At 42.4% G+C, this 17,466-nt stretch overlaps 1 protein-coding gene across 1 annotated transcript; it reads right to left on the bottom strand.

The window, feature by feature from the left end:
* Window positions 1–8,232: 8,232 nt before the first annotated feature.
* Window positions 8,233–16,801, bottom strand: CCN3 (cellular communication network factor 3). The gene is made up of 5 exons (XM_065903189.1): window positions 16,531–16,801; window positions 16,178–16,403; window positions 14,644–14,898; window positions 12,870–13,084; window positions 8,233–9,746 (listed from the first exon to the last, which is right to left on the bottom strand). Exons 1-5 carry the CDS (start codon window positions 16,612–16,614, stop codon window positions 9,486–9,488), a joined length of 1,041 nt encoding a protein of 346 aa, XP_065759261.1. The 5' UTR covers window positions 16,615–16,801; the 3' UTR covers window positions 8,233–9,485.
* Window positions 16,802–17,466: the final 665 nt, after the last annotated feature.

Here is a 17,466-nt window from a genome sequence, read left to right as displayed (position 1 = left end):
AAATGGGCAGGAAATCTAAAAAAGAGAGGATATGTGTGTTTGTATAACTGATTCACTTTGTAATACAGCAAAAACTCACACAACATTGCAAAGCAACTATACTCCAATAAAATTTAAAAAGAAAAAAAAAGACTTCACTGCTTATTTCATCACCATAGTGCCTAGAAAGACCAGAATAAATCTAAAGGCTTTGGTGGCTATTTTCTAATAAAAAAAAATGGAAGTGCTTCTATTGCAGTGAGTTCAACCTTTAAAATGCTCATTAAAATAAAAGAGAAAAGGAGAAGGAAGCTTACAGTGCTGCAAGCTCTTGGGACATGATGGTAAGTCAAGCTATAATGAGTCTGGTCTCTACAGCCTCATGCCTTGGAGTTCGAATCCTTATCAGTCTTATCTGTAAAGTGGTAAACATTGCTCACCTTTTAGGGTTGTGGTGAGGAAAAATAAGGTTATAAAGATGAAATTTATGAGTGCATGGCTCAGAGTAGGTACTCCGTAAGTATTCATATGGATAGAACCACAAGAGTTGTTGAAGTCAACATCCTTGTCCACACTGCTGTTACTTGGGACTTCCCAGCATGCTGTTTAAGCCTGGATATTGATTTTTCTCAATTTAGAGATGTATGTGCTGTTACTGTTCTTTGTTTCTATTTCTCTTTTAATGATTGTATATTGAGAGTAAATTAAATAACGATCTATTACATATTGAAATTGTTTTTTGTGTGTAATGAGTGGTTTCTTTTGTTAACAAATCCTTTGAACCTGAAACAAAAGTAAAATTTTTGACAAAACAAGTGCATGTAATCCAGGATACAGATAGTGAAGCAGAGGGATTAAACAAATTCTGGATGCGGAATGGGAGAATTCAGATCCAATCCTTACCACATAATAGACTTTTGATTCCGTATAAGCTATTGATCTTTCCAAAGCTTTGCTTTCCTCATCTGGAATTTTGAGATAAAATGGTATCACCCACATAGGATTTTTATAAGGAGTAAAGTGAATGAGGTCATCTATGTAAAAGACGTTGTGTGTTGTCTGGAACCTAATAAGCTTGATATGTGTTAATTCTTTCCCTCCTCCACCATCCTCTCCTTCTTTATCTCTTTCTTAAATTTTAAATATTCTAAAAGAAACATTTAACAACATTTTTGTACTTCTAAAAGTGGGACTTTTGTACTTATAATCGATGGTATGTCCTAGGTCATTTGGAAGAATTTATTTCTTTTTGATGTATAAATTGTTAATAGTACTTCTTAAGATTGATGCCTCATAAAACAAGATAGAATTTGGAATTATTATTATTACTGCTAATCTGACCATGTGAACTGTGCAAGGAAATATGAGAAGCTTCAGTTAAATACCATTAGGTAGCATCAATTTTATTTGAAGATTTAGGTGGGAAAAATTGAATAGCCAACTAGAAAATTTAAATGCTTTTTTATATTTAAACAAGCATGGACAGATTCAAGAAAAGTCAAGATTTATGTGAACTTTTAAGAGAAGAATGTGGCATGGCTTAGAAACTTCAGCTTGAAATGCTAGATTTGTGTTGTAGATCTTCACCACTCTCAGCTGTTTGGAGTAAGGTGATGGAAGTTTGAGAAGCACGGTGTGAGGCAGTGGCAAGAAAACCAAACGAGGTCCCTGCCCTCATGGAGCTTAGAGTCTAATGGGAGAAAGACAAGAAAACAAATAACAGATGCAGGGCATTTTAGCAGCCATGATAGAATTGCTACGAGAAGCATTTAGGCACAAAGGAGATAGTGGCCCAGTTCTGTTCAAGACTCAAGGGTGCAGTTGAGAAGACTTCTTAGAGAAAGTGACCTTGAAGTATATATATTTTTTGTCTTTTATTTTATTAATTTATTTTAATTGAAGGCTAATTGCTTTATAACATTGTGGTGTTTTTTGCCATGCATTGACATGAATCAGCCATGGGTTTACACGTGTCCCCCCACCCCAAACCCCCCTCCCACCTCCTCCCCCTCCCATCCCTCTGGATCATCCCAGCACAGTAGCTTTGAATGCCCTGCTTCATGCACTGAACTTGGACTGGTCATCTATTTCACACATGGTAATATACATGTTTCAATGCTATTTGCTCAAATCATTCCACCCTTGGCTTCACCCACAAAGTCCAAAAGTCTGTTCATATCTGTGTCTCTTTTGCTGTCTTGCACATAGGGTCATTGTTACCATTTTTCTAAATTCCATATATATGCATTAATGTACTGTATTGGTGCTTTTCTTTGTGACTTACTTCACTCTATATAAAAATTTGTGGTACATATACACAATGGAATGTTACTCAGCTATTAAAAAGGGCACATTTGAGTCAGTTCTAATGAGGTGGATGAAACTGAAGTATATTCATGAGTGAAGGTATTTAGTTTGGAGAGATAACAGGGCACACTCAATAAAACTTGTAGTTTTTATTGTTTTCCCTGGGTGCTGAGAAACTCTGAAAAATATTGGGGAGGATTCTCACTGCTGAACTTTCAGAGGAACTAGAACATACATTTTTGGGGATCTCCTCTGTCAGGGATCCCCAAGAATCTTGTAGATGGCCTTGCTTCAGCAAGACAAATCTGGGTCATTTGGGGGCATATTGACCCTTATTTAACCGAGGCTAAGAATTTTGTGACCTCTTCTAGACTTCTGAATCTATGCTACAAACAGATCTTCCTTCTCGGATTTTGCTAGTAAAATATAAGTCCAAGCAACATCCTCTTCTTGGATCAAAAAGTATTTCTTTTCAAGATCCTTTTGGCCCATAAGTACTGGTGGGCTCTTTATTCTGTGAAATGTTGCCATTTGAATGGAACTGTATATTCTTTTGTAGAGCTTCCTGGGTTGAAATTCACACCTTCATTTTCTTGTCCTAAAGAGAAAGACATATATTCTTTAGGAAAAATTGAACAGCCTTGCCATCCTTACCCTTTGCACCTTCTGATTATCCCCAGAACAGCTGGCTTAATGTAACAGTAATTCACAGTCCTCAGCTGGATGGCTGCAGAGAATTCTTCCTTATTCAGAGTTCAGCAAGTGCCAGCAGTGTTATTGAAGCAGTAATTGAATTTGGTGAACCTTCTGCGGTCAAGACAGCATAACACTGCCTGCAAGAACCACGCGGTGTGGTTAAGATGAATAGACTTCCAACAAAAATGAATCTTCAAACTAAGCTCAATAGCACACAGCCAAAAGGACATACTGTTTTGATGATCTGACTTATGATATTGAGCATTTTTGGAGCAAAACCTGTCCAGAAGCATGACAATGTGAATCTACAAGGAAAACACTGGGAGAGAAATCTAATACTGTCCAGAAATCTCCAGCAAAAGCTTTATCGATAATCTCATCAAGCACAGATAGGCATGTGACAAACATATTTTCTAGCGTAAAGGTGTCCTCACTGCATTGTTGAATTGAATCCTCAAGTGACAAAAGAAAAGAAAAATCCTCCATTAATTTTCAATGAAGTGTGCCTTGTCACTAAACAGCAGTTAAGTGATTTCAAAAGTTTCACATTCACAGAATGACCTCAACAATCTCACGACTTTGCAATGCTGTTTCTAAAAGAGAACATTTATAGTTTGGGAAAACAGCACAAAAATGAAAACTGTTGGAATTGTTTTGGTTGCTGAAAATATACTTGGCCTCAGTGTCTGTGGCAATGAAGAAAGGAAAGAACTTTGGCTCTGAGCTTATGCAGTCTCTGAGTTTGAATCCCAGCCCCTTCATTCACTGTGTCCTTAATAGGTCATTAACTTTCTTTGAATCTCTTGGTCTTTTCCTGAGGTCAGTAATGTCTGCCTCTGAACATGACATGCATGATTAAGGGGTGGTGCTTGACTCTACTGGAGAATTTTATTTTAGCAGCCGTCATTTGCTGGCCTACTGTGTGCCTGGCATGATCAAGTGCTTATGAACACATATTAAGTTACAACAATACGTGTTTGGTACCTAGGATGACCATCTCATCCAACTTTGCCTGGGACTGTCTTGATTTACAACTAAAATTCCTGAGTCTCAAGGGACCACATCAGTTCAGGACAACTTAGGGTGATTGGCTACTCTCTCAATATTATGATTTCATCTTACAGGTATGGAAACCAAGACACAGAGGGTGTGTCCAAATTGCCCAATATCCCAAAGCTGGGAAAGAACAGACCTGATTTGCAAACCCAAGTTTGAATAACTCTCAATCCTGTACCCTTTCTACAGACCTAACTCTGCTCTGTAAATATTGCTTTCCTTGCTCTATCACTAGAATGTTCTAGAGTTAACAAATATTTGTAGATCAGATCACATTTTTTCCCCCAACTGTCTGAGATCATGATTTCAGGAATGCATGTGTGTGTGTTTGTAGTTGATAGAGAGTGGGAAGACCTCTAAAGTGAGAGATAAAGAAAATCATAGTGACAGTGACACTGAAAATGAGAGTTTAAGAGCCTAACATCTATTTTGAAGAACATTTTATCTTTTGTCAATGCATAGTTCATTCGTTCATTCTTATATCCATCCATCCACTCATTCAATGAGTGAGGTCCTGTTGTATGCCAGGCTGTGTTGTAAGCATGCTTCATCGTGTCCAACTCTTTGCGATCCTTTAGACTATAGCTCCCCAGGCTCCTCTGTCCGTGGGATTTCCCAGGCAAGAACACTGGGGTGGGTTGCCATTTCCTATTCCAGGGGATCTTCCTGACCCAAGGACTGAACTCACGTCTCCTGTGTCTCCTGCATGTCAGGCAGATTCTTTACCTGTTGAGTCATCAGAGAAAGCCCAGGTACTTCTTTTCAAAGAAGGACTGAAATGTTGGCCTCAAGATGCTCATTGTAATGGGATTTTTAAAGAATTAGTTGTAAATGATGCAAGAGCTAGGATGATAGAGGCAAGTCCCTGCATTTATATCATCACCTGCCTCCATATTGCTCCAGCCACCTGGATATTTTTTAATGAAGCTCCAAGCTTATTCCAGATGTTGGGTTTTTTTTTTTTTTTTTTTTTTTTTTTTTCCCCTAAGCTGTTATCTCAGGCTGGAAGATTCTCTCTCCTAATCTTGGTGATTCAGATGTAAGATAAATATTACCTCTTCAGAAAGGAACACCTTTACTTCCTCCAGCTAAATTACCCACCCAGAAACTATTAGGTCACCTTAATTTAATAATCTTCTTTGACTTTTTGTTTACTGCTTTTTGCTTGCTTGGGCTGCCAGTGAGTCATTTCCAGGGAGAAAAGTAACATTTTTATTTTATTGTTTGTTTTATTCATGACTGTATTCTCAGGACTTAAAACTATGCTAGGCACACAAATGCAGTCAATAAGTATTTTTTGAATGAACAAAATGAATGAATTGATAAATGTTTCGGATGCTGGAAGGGGCAGGCAGTGCAGGAAGAATGAGCAAAGGTGTGAAAGGAAATTGTGCTTGAAGGGATATGTGAATTCAGACTTGCTATTTTACTTTCCTGTTGTTGCTGTTCTCGTCATATTACAGGTAGTATGTCTTAAGTTGGATTTCCCTGGTGGCTCAGCAGTGAAGAACCTGCCTGCCGATGCAAGGAACACAGGAAACTCGGTTGGATCCCTGGGTCAGGAAGATCCCCTGGAAAAGGAAATGGAAACCCACTCCAGTATTCTTGCCTGGGAAATCCCATAGACGGAGGAGCCTGGTGGGCTACAGTTCATGGGGTGGCAAAAGAGTTGGACATAATTTAGGAACTAAATTACAACAATAAAAATGTCCTAAGTTTAAAAAAAGTTCAAGAAGAAATCACAAAAAAGGGTAAAACATGACTCCAATTTGACATAATTGCTAATATTTTGTTGCCCATTTTCTCAGAGTTTTTTCAATTCATGGAGACTTATGAATAAAAACAAATCACTCTTTTCAACGTTCTATATGTTTTATGGGGGTAAGTATTTTCTGACATTTTCATTTTAAATATTGCTTTGTTCTTCATCATAATGGATGTCTTGGGATTTATCTAACCAAATGTGTACTTTTGGACCTCAGAGTCTTCCTATTTTGCTCTTAAGAACAATATTGAATTGAATAGTTTTGCAGATAATCTTTGCAGGGATCCACAAGATAGCAGAAGGACATTGACTTGAGTTCTAGGTCCACCAGTTCCTTTTAAACATTTATTTAAAAAATTTTAGACATTCCCTCAATTGTAATATGAGGAAGAGTGTCTGAATTGTAGGATTATTATGCAAATTAAATAATACAATGACGGTGAAGTGCTCATATGAAATCAAAGTCAGCACCCCTTGATAATTTCCTTTGAAAAAACTCCTAGAAATAAAACTGGCTTTCCAATCTATCTTTTTTTTTTTTTTTAATTTATTTATTTATGGTTGTGCTAGGTCTTTGTTGCTGCGCATGGGCTTTCTCTAGCTGCAGAGAGCAAGGGCATCTTTTCATTGCAGGACACACGCTTCTCATTGTGGTGGTTTCTCTTGCTGCACAACACAGGCTCTAGACAGGCTGTGACAGGCTTCAGTAGTTGCAACACGCATGCTCAGCAGCAGTGGGGCATGGGCTTGGTTGTTCCGTGACACGTGGAATCTTCCCGAACCAGGGATCAAACCCATGTCCCCTGCATTGGCGAGTAGATTCTTATCCAGTGTATCACCAGGGAAGTCCTTTCTAGTCTACTTTAAAAGGCAAATAGACGCTAGCTAAAGTTATGGGTGGAAAGAAGGCTTGCAGCTTGGGGAAGTGAAGTTAGGAATTAAGGAAACTTTAAAAAAAAAAATATGGAAGAACCAGAGAACCAGTGCATCAACCAGACACTTTAAAACACAGAGTTAAATTAACTCTAGCCCTCACGCTGCCCAGATGACAGCCCAGCTCACGACCGTGTTCTGCATCACTGGACACTGAGTAAATGCAGGCTGATCGAGGTAATCCTGGCATCAGGAGCCCCAGTGCTCACAGCAGCATTAGCGTTATTAGCCAAGATACAGGAGCAATCTAAGTGCCCATCACCAGATGAATGGATAAAGAAGATGTGGTATACATACATATGTATATATACACACACACACACAATATATGTATATATACACATACACAAAACAGAATATTACTCAGCCCTAAAAAAGAATGAAATTCTGCCATTTGTAACAATGTGGATGGGCCTAGAGGGTATTATGCTAAGTGAAATAGACAGAGAAAGATGCTGCTGCTGCTGCTAAGGATATGTGAATCGCTTCAGTCGTGTCCGGCTCTGTGCGACCCCATAGATGGCAGCCCACCAGGCTCCCCCGTCCCTGGGATTCTCCAGGCAAGAACACTGGAGTGGGTTGCCATTGCCTTCTCCAATGCATGAAAGTGAAAAGTGAAAGTGAAGTCGCCCAGTTGTGTCCGACTCTTAGCGACCCCATGGACTGCAGCCTACCAGGCTCCTCCGTCCATGGGATTTTTCAGGCAAGAGTACTGGAGTGGGGTGCCATTGCCTTCTCCAAGAGAAAGATGAGAAAGACACATACTGTATGTTATCACATATATGGAAGCTGAAAAACAAAATGAATGAATATAACATAAGAGAAAGACTCACAGATACAGAGAGCAAACTAGTGGTCACCAAAGGGGAGAGGGAAGGAGGGAGGGACAAGATAGGGGTAGGGGTTTAGGAGGCCCAAACTATTATGTATAAAATAAATAAGATAAAAGGATACATTGTATAGCACAGGGGATGTAGCCAATATTTCATAACAACTGTAAATGGAGTATAAACTATAAAAATATAGAATCACTATTTGTACACCTAAAACTAATATAATGTTGTAAGTCAGCTACACTTCAATTTAAAAAAAGAAGATACTCTTGGCAATTTAAGTTGGCTAATTGAGAGAATGGGGGCGCGGGTACTTTAACTAGATAAGGAAGCCAGTAAGGTGAGTTTTGTTTGGTCCAACCACAAGTTCAATTTTTAATATATGGAGGTATCTCAAAGGCTGTCCAGAAAAAAAATCAGGGTTCTAGATACTGGATTGAGTAAAAAGAGTGGAGAATATCTGAGGCCTTGGCAATAGAGGTCACCAAATTAACAATGGTCTTTTGTTTTCCTTCTGACCAGAAATTGTAAGTTCATCTGAAAGAATCCACTTTGCTTTCAATAGATGCTGTCACTTTTTATCTGATTTAATTGGTAAATTTTCATTGAATTTATATTTTCAATAAACAACTCAGAAGCACAAAACTAATAGCAGAGTCACACTTTGATAAGATAATGTTTATTTAGTAATGTCCAACAAGTAGCGAAAGTAAAAAGAATATTTTTAAAAATGTATAATTTACATTTATATAAATACTTTAACGTAGAAAAGCTGAACACATAGGGTGACAACAGAAGAATGTATACATTTAAGTTTGCAGTCTATCTTATAGCCTGACAAGTTAGATAAACATATGTAGATGAATATATCTTGTTCATGAGTTTGCCTAACTAAGACCCAAGGATAAGTTTGGGGCATCTGTTAAATAATTCTGAACTCCCATGGAGTTTGTGGTATCTCGCCACTGCAGTCATGTCGATTTTGTTTTTATTTTTCAAAATTCCACTACCAGCATATTTGAAAGTCATCAAAAGTTGTAATCAGGTGCTTTGGGCCTTAGTTTATTCATTGGTAAGGTAAGAGGAAACCTGCTGATGGGTTCTGCTTCTTCTGAATTAAAAAACTAGTGATCCCCAGGAACCTCCAGACACATACAAATGCCTGAGGGCTGATAGAGGCTGGTCATCTCTGTATAAGGGGTAATTTTCTGTTCAGCTTCTTTCTTTTGGAAAGGAGTCAACTTGTCTGAAATGGAGCCAGTTTATGACACCAGTGCACTTAATTAACAAGCATTCCATTATTGTAGATATAGCTTGTTTTCCATGTACACAGAAAACAGATTTCAAGTTGGAGAACTGTATGTTTCATCAGATCTCAGAATTTGAAGTTCAGAGTTGAGTTACTGAAAAAGAGTGCTGCACAGAGAACCCTTAGGTCAATCCTCAATCCATGGTGAAATATTTACATGACAATACACTCAGTATGACCTTGGACTTCACCATGTCATTTCACTACAGTGACCTTTTCTTGAAATTTTACAAGTGTATAACAAAATGAGCACAATGTGATACTGTTTACACAGTAAGATCTGTATCTGATTTCTGAAATTTTGAAGTTTTCACATGTAGTAAATGTGTAGTAAATGTGGGTAGTAAAAGAAAAAGTCATCCCTAAGTACTCTCCTGAGCTTACCTTGATTCCAGGTTTACAGTTAATCATATCCTTCATGAAAAAAAAGACAGATATAACTGACCTCATATGACCACAGAAAATACATGAGACTCAGAGGAGGGTAATAATTCTTCGTAATTTTTCTTATATTCATTTGATGGTGGGTGGCTGCAGTTTGCCTCTGTCGGTGGGCTTCTCAAGGAACACGTTACATCTTCCCGCTGCTGGCGTTTGGCTTTAAGTCTTAGAGGAAAGACGAGTTGCTGTGAGGACAGTTGTTGTGACAGGTGCAGGTCCCGATGACCATCACTGGCTTCTTGAGGATCTGCCCTGGGGAGCACTGGAACTCCACCTGGATGGTTTTGGTGTTGTGGGGAGTGCAGCACCGACCATCGCTGCAGATCCCACAGAACCTGGGCTTGTAGGTGTGAAGGCTCGTGCAGTTCTCAAACTGCAGGTGGATGGCTTTGAGTGACTTGATGCTGCGGAGACACTTTTTTCCTTTCTAAGAAAGAAGAAAAGGAGTGATGCATGAAATGGCCATCTTTCCTCTGAGGGACCCATCTAGGCATATGGAATAACTTGCTAGTTGCCTACCCAATATCTGTTGCTCCTTCTTCTTTGCTAACAGAATGCTAATTTTGCTCTAGCAGTGTGGTCCACTACAAGTATTTGCTTCCCCCAGAATACCTGGGAGCTTGTGGCAAAGTTCTGGGCCATGATACATAAACCAAGAGATTCTGAGAAATTCTTTGCCCTTCAGACAGGTACAGTTCCTAACTACTTCCTGTATTCGTCTGTCTTCCTACCTAGAATGTGGAAACCGTGCCTAATTGTCTATAACCATCTTTTGACCAAGCGATATATGCATGAAGGTGAAAGCATATGCATGATAAAGAAAGTTGCTTTGTCAAGCCATCATAAGAAAACTGGCATTAGTTTTAGTCCAATACATTCTTTAGGTGCTATAAAGAGAAATGGAATATATATGGCATCACTGCAAGCCTATTACTGTTTCAAATTTTTTCAGACATTAACTCACTTAACCTTATTAGCAACATTCACTCATACAAGGAGCAATTATTCATGTAAAGAGCAATTGTTCAAGTTTTATAGATAAGTAAATGGAGTCTCAGAGGCTGAAGTGATCAGAAGACAACTAGTAATTGAATTTGTCTGACACAAAGCTCATTTTTTCTGCTGATATTACACTGTGACCTCAGGAAAGTGTAAGACAGTGTGATTTAAGGTTATTTTCCATGAAGGCATGGTAATTAGGGAATTTATTCAACATTCCATTAGTAATTATTGATGAAGAACCCCAATACTGATAATACAGTAAGACCCTGATAACATGTTAATTTCCCACCTAGATTTCTTCACCTAATTTGTCACAATTCTCCACTGCTTTTTACCTCTTTAGGCACAGTCCATAGATTGTGGAGTGATGAGACTTGGAATTCTCTAAAATCAGTAGCTCTAAAGCTTTAAGAGTACGTGAAAATGTACTAACACACATTGCTAAAACATACATTGTTGGGCCTTAAACCCAGGGTTTTGATTCAGTAGATCTGATGCGGATCCCCACAATTTGCAATTCTAAAAAGTTCTTAGATGATGCTGCTGGTCTGGGGACCACACTTACAGAAGCACTGTTTCATAGTTAAGAATCTTTCAGTGACAAGGAAGTAATGATTATTGGGCTAGCATTTCCCTAGATTCTGAGCACATTTCTGGACTTTTAGTGAAATATATACATATACTATAAATAAATATCTTAAATATAATATCTCCTAATACTAAACTGGGTGCAAGATTATACTTTTTATAAGAAAAAACTATAAATTCTGGAAAAAGAAATAGTAGAAAAAGCAAAATGTTAAAGCCATGACGTTGAAAAGCCTTATGTAATAAAGTACTGTGTTCTTGACAGTACTTAAAGGCTCTTGCTTTTTCTTTGTTGATATTTATAATACTTAGTGTATATTTTTGCCAATATAAACCAAAAGGTGCAAGGTCTGCAACATTCGTGTGTGTGTGTGAGTGAGTGAGAGAGACAGAGAGATGAAGGGACAGAAACAGAGGACGGTGCTTCCAGGTGTTGTTTCTAAACTGGTAGAAGAAGCATAAAGTTAGAATGGATCTTAAAAAGTCAGAGAGCTAAGTAGCCATATAACAATGCAACCACTAGAGACTCTTATTTTACCAATAACAGAAATGATGGTTAATATCAAATAATGATATGTATATTAATACAGTAATCTATGCTTACAGGTGGCGCTAGTGGTAAAGAATCCACCTGCAACGCAGGAGATGTAAGAGTCCCAGGGTTCGATCCCTGGGTAGGAAAGATTCCCTAGAGGAGGAAAGGCAACCCATTCCCGTATTCTTAGAGAATCCCATGGACAGAGGAATCCAGTGGGCTACAGTCCATGGGTCGCAAAGAGTCAGACTCAACTGAGCATCTGAGCGCCGGGGCAGCAATCTAGCCCAGTACTTTGCAAATTCATGGAATTTAATCTTCATGACAACTCTGAGTAAGGAACTGTAGCTACTGTTAATGTCTCTGTTATCTAAAGGAAGGAACTGAGGCTTAAAGGTTAAGAAAATCACCCAAGTCCCACAGCTAGCTCATTTGAGAAGCCAGGATTTAAAGTCAGGCTGTCTGGCTCCAGAGTTGTGCTCTTAAGCATGAGATGATATTGCCTCAGTGGAGAGATATGTAAATCTTTCATTGCTAGGGACTATTTTATTTTGGCCTTAGGTTTGTACAAGGGTCCATCAACTAGTTTGATTTGAGTATTGCATTTATCTGATCTCGGGTTCTGCTAACAAGGACTGTGATGTCATCAGGAACCAATCATAGCTTCTGATCTGCATGCCTTCTGCTCAGCATTAACACACTGAGTTGATATCATTCCAGCAAAAAAGGAAAGCAATGTGCTATTTTATTTGGCACATATCACCTCTTCCTGGCAAATGTACTGGTGGCACTAGGCTTTTTAAAAGACTGAAAATAAATCCCAGACACCCATTCATTTATTCATCCACAGTTGTTTATCAAGCACACAGTACATCCCAGGTAGGATGTGGAGGATGGAGGGATTTGGAAGGCAGATGTGGTCCCTACTCTGTTGCATCTTTCAGACTAAACCTAAAGGGTGAAGACAAATGGGCTCAGAAATGACCTCTCTAAAATCAAGCATGCTTGATCATTGAGTAACTGTGTTTTTCCAGGATGAAATGAGATTTGCCAGACTTTTCTCAATTGGGGACAGCACTAGAGTTGTCCAACCTCTCCTTCTTTTTTTTCTGTTTTTGGTGGCACCACGTGGCATGTAGATCTTAGTTCCCTGACCTGGGATGGAATCCATGCCCCCTGTAATGGAAGCGTGGAGTCTTAACCACTGGACCACCAGGGACGTTCCTGACCTCTCCCTCTTTACCTGCTGTGAGTTGCTTAGGATATTTCAATACATTAAAGAGAGAAAAGAAAAAAAACAAAAGGTAAACTCCTCTACTGGAGTTGACTGCAGAGCCAACTAACATCACAGAGATTTGCTAATGCACAGGGCCCAGTGAGCAAGGCCACCTCCTCTGTCACGGGAGGCTTCCCCCAGGCTTGTACCTTGTCTGTCGGCTGCCTGTGCTCTTGGTCACAGGGCCGCACCATGCAGAGCCGAGTCTGCTTCACCATCTCACAGTGAGGATTCCTGTTGGTGACTCGGGTGGAAAAGCCCGTGCCGCAGCTCTTGGAACACGCACTCCACTCTGTGGTCTGTTCGATGCAGTTGATACTTGAGTCCGAGACTGCAACTCCTACAGTGGCTTCTGTCCTGTAGGCTATGGGATTTTGGAATAAAGACAGCACTATTGAGTGAAACATGGGGATGGCAGAGTGGTCCTTTCGACCATCATTAGAAAAAGCATCTCATCCAATCAGATACTGGCTCAACTCAGGTGCTTTCAGGGGACAGACCTGAAACTCTGTATTTATAAGCCCCAAACAGGTAACACAATGCCTAGTGTACAGTGGACCTTCAAGAAATCTTTGTGGAATGACTGTCTGACTTGTTCATGAGAAGTTTAGGAGAACCTGTCTTTGAGACGCTTAGTAGTTTTAAGGATATAGCACCGTAAAGCATCAAGAACCATTCCATAAATTGTACTGAAATCACATGATTTCAAAATGTGATTTTTGTCTAGGAAGATGATCAGTTAAAAATTGTAATTGGATGAGAGAGTAGAACCAACCAACTCAAACTAGTGATGAAAGTAAAACTCTGCCTTAGGGAGGTGCAACTGGTTGTCTGGGTTGTGGGATACAATCACTTTCAGCCAGTTCAGTCTCAATACTTAATATGCTGGCCTTAACATGCTGGGCACATCTCCTCCCTTACATGGCAATTTTCCTATCTGTAAGGCATGGCTGATAATTCCTGAATTCAGAAAGACTGTAAAGTTCTGTGTCCTGCCAGTGTAAACAATCTGGCTGACTAGTGGCTTCCAAAATATTCTCTACTGGATCTTGAATTTTTGCTCTTCCAAAAAAAAAAAAAAAAAAAAGTCATTTCCTTTATGAGCCAAAACAAAAGGAAAAGCAAACAAAGATCCTAAAGTGTTACTTGATCCTTCCTACAGCATCTAGAAAGGTGGCATTTCTCTGTGACACTTGTCCAGGGATGGCATTCCTTAGGGGAGATAGTCTTAAGAGTGCACAGGTAGTTGACAGAATCCAGAAAAGAAAGAGCTATCACCAGGCCCTTTGCAAATGACCTAAAAGGAATTCCCCTTGAATTGATGGACTTCCCCATTGGCTCACATGGTGAAAAATCTACCTGCAATGTGGGAAACCTGGGTTCAATCCCTGGGTCGGGAAGATCCCCTGGGGAAGGGAATGGCTAACAGCTCCCATAGTCTTGGCTGGAGAATTCCATGAACAGAGGAGCCTGGAGAGCTACAGCCCACAGGGCTGCAAAGAGTTGGACAGGACTGAGTGACTCCCATAAACTGACTCTTGCCATAAATATAGAAGCTATATCAATTGTGTGTTTTGCATAAAGTTGCCAAAACATACCTTTGCAATGTTAATAAGGGTCAAGTGAGACAAACTAAAATATAAATAGCAGTCATGTAATAAGACTACAAAAATCACTCCTATGACTCAAAAGAACCACTGAGCATGACTCTTCTTCAGGAGAGGCTGTGTGCATACTTCAATAACTTGGCTGGGATTCCCACACGTGATGTGTCTAATCTCCATGGGCCAGCTGGACTCCATGAATGAATGGCCAGAAACTGAAGCCGGTTTCTCACTACAAATCCCAAAGAGCACACATACATCCTGCCTGCATTTCTTCCTGTGCTGGGACTGTTAAATTCAGGTATGTTGAATTTCTTACCTGGAAGGGTCTGGAGGTCCCCTAATGTTCCCGTCTCATTGGAGTCACAGATCCACTTTTCACAGCACTCCCCCGGCACTTTAACTTTTCTGGGAGCTGGGCAGTCGGGCTGGGGCAGTAGCAGGTCCTCTTCACAGCGGGGCACACAGCCAACCTGTCCATCTTGGCAGGCGCACTGGTATTTGCAACTTGGCTGGAAGGTCTCCCCACTCTGGTAGATGACTCCATCGAACACACAGTTGTCTCCTTCTACCGCTAGGATAATGGGGAAGAAGAGCATAGAGGGAAGGGTCTTCCCTGGCGGCTCAGACGGTACAAAACCTGCCTGCAATGCAGGAGACCCGGGTTCGATTCCCGGGCCGGGAAGGTCCCCTGGAGAAGGAAATGGCAACCCACCCCAGTATTCTTGCCTGGGAAATCCCATGGAAAGAGGAGCCTGGCGGGCTACAGTGATTATTAATAGGGTGGTGAAGAGTCTTGGGGAAGAGGAGCTGAGAGGGAAGGGGAGAGAAAAAAAAAAACAGGATGCACTGGCAAAGTTGTAGAAGATGCACAGCACATGTTCCAAACCCCAATTTATTCTTTTTCTAGTTGAAGGCATGTGGTTGCTGATCTATCACCAGTAGAGAGATGTCCTAATGGAGCTTCCCAGAGGAAAAAGAAACACTCAAGACCACCCAGTCCTGCCACTCATGTTACGGACAAAGGAAGAGGGGCCCAACCATAAAGTGACACTCCCAAGGTCCCACAGCTTTTGCTCCCAATGAAAAGGTCATTTTGCAAGAACCTCCTTAGATTCTCCTACTCCAGGAGTTCAGAATGAAAAAGAAAAACAGAGTTCTTCAGTCTCCAAACAGGTTAACTGAGCAAACTAGGAAAGGCTTCAGATTCCTTGGCATTCCAGCACAATAAATCATCACTAGTTTAGAAAAGAAGTTAAAAGACTATCCCAAGCCCCCTCATCCAGGGAGGTGGGGACAGCCTCCAACTAAATGGTACACCAGGTGGGAAATTGATCCTGGACTGATTGAGTTTCACCAGCTTGATTTTACTCACAACTCAGACAGGGGTTCCATAGGTCCCCGGCGAGTAGGGGCTGCTTTGTCTCAGATGGGACAATTACAGGTGTGAAAACAAGCCTGAATGGCTACAGTTGGGGGAACTCTGAGCCTGTGAGCAAGCCCAAGTTTCCATCACCCCCTAAGCGTCCCCTGGAAACGTGGATAGGAAATGACTTCACTGACCCTTAACTCTGCTCTGCTCCCGGTCTATTTGGATTCTTCTCTAGGGAGGCAAGTGACTGACGCTTCTCACCTCCGCAGGAGGGCAGGTTTCCTTCGAGCTTCTGGCTCTCCCCCAAACCCCACGAGACCCCAGACCATCCCTGGCACAGGTGCTCCATAAAGATCAACTAGGGCATCACTATTAGTATTTGCGCATCACCCTCTGGGGACGAAGAGAGGAGGAGAGGAAAGAGGGGACAGCTCCGCTATGGAGAGACAGGAGGTCAGGGGGCGGGTGGGGGCAGGTTTACCCATGCAGATGCCAGTCTGGGCGCTGGGGTCCGCTCTGCGGTCGCAGAAGAGGCCGCGGCTCTCCTCGCAGGGCAGCAGCACCGAGCAGCTCTCGCCGCGCTGACGGGCGCACACCAGGCAGCAGGAGCAGTCGTCCAGCACCGCCCTCACCCCGGGGGCGCAGGCCGGCGGCTTTGGGGGGCACGTGGCCGGGCACGAGGAGGGGCAAGGCTCAGCCGCAGCGACCTGGGGGCGGGCAAGACCAGAAGGAGAAACTTCTCATCAGGGACGCTGGAAAGCTGAGTGAGCCAGGGGTCGAACAGCGGTTGTGCTCAGAAAGTGACCAGAGGCACCTGGCGAGTGCGCCACTCACCTGTCCCGGGAGATGGAGGAGCAGGAAAGCCAGGCAGAGGCACTGCTTGGGCAGACCGAGACTCCGGCTCTGCGCACCCTGCATGTTCAGGCTTGCCCGGGTCGCTCTCACACGCCTTTTCCAGGTCGGAGATTGGCTCCGCTCGCCCCGCTCCAGGTCGGGCTCGCCCCCGGCCAGCGCCACGGCGCAGGTTTTATAGCGCGCTCCTAGGACGCGCACAAGCCGGTTGGCTGCCGCGCAGGCAGGAGGCGGGGGGACCGGCGGGGTGGGGAATGGAACGAACCCCGGGGTTGCCATAGCAATTGGCCGTGGGTGCCGCTCTCCTTTGGGCGCGGCCCCGGGGCCTGCGTGTGCCTGTGTGTGGCGACTGGCTTTTCCCAGAGCTCCGGGCGGGGCTGGGTGGAGGCCCGGGGCCAGGACCCAGAGCTCGCCGAGCGCGTGGGAAGGAAACGCCCGTTTCCTCCTGGAAGCGGCTGCGCCTTCCCCCAGGACTAAGACACCGCCACTCCCCATCACGCTTCTCCGCCTGGCCGTTTCCAGCCGGGCTGCAAACGCGGGGCTCCCCTAAAGGGGTGTCTGATGTTTGCGACCATCTGTGGGGGGTTGGCGAGAGGCCCAGGAGTTTAGTCATAAAGGAAGCACATGCAAGTTTGTCACTGTTTAGGGCACGCTCGCTCCGAGTGTGCAGGGCTGGGGAGGGGGAGGGAGGAAAGGGGAAACAGAAGGAGAAAGTAGTGGGGGGGAGGGGGGGTGCAGAAAACAGAAGTCAAAGTCAGGATGGGGGATGCTATTGACCAAAAGGCAAAGTTGTTGTTGTTGTTGTTGTTCATTTTTATTTACTTGGCTGTAACAGGTCTTAGGTGCAGCTTGCGGTATCTTACACTGTGGTATGTGGGATCTAATTCCCAGAGGGGACCAGGGTTCAAAGGCCCGACC

The sequence above is a fragment of the Muntiacus reevesi genome, chromosome 12 (assembly GCF_963930625.1).
Source record: "Muntiacus reevesi chromosome 12, mMunRee1.1, whole genome shotgun sequence".
Taxonomy (NCBI): Eukaryota; Metazoa; Chordata; class Mammalia; order Artiodactyla; family Cervidae; genus Muntiacus; species Muntiacus reevesi.
The sequence above is the reverse complement of the archived record's forward strand: the minus strand, read 5'-3'. Positions and strand labels throughout refer to the sequence as shown.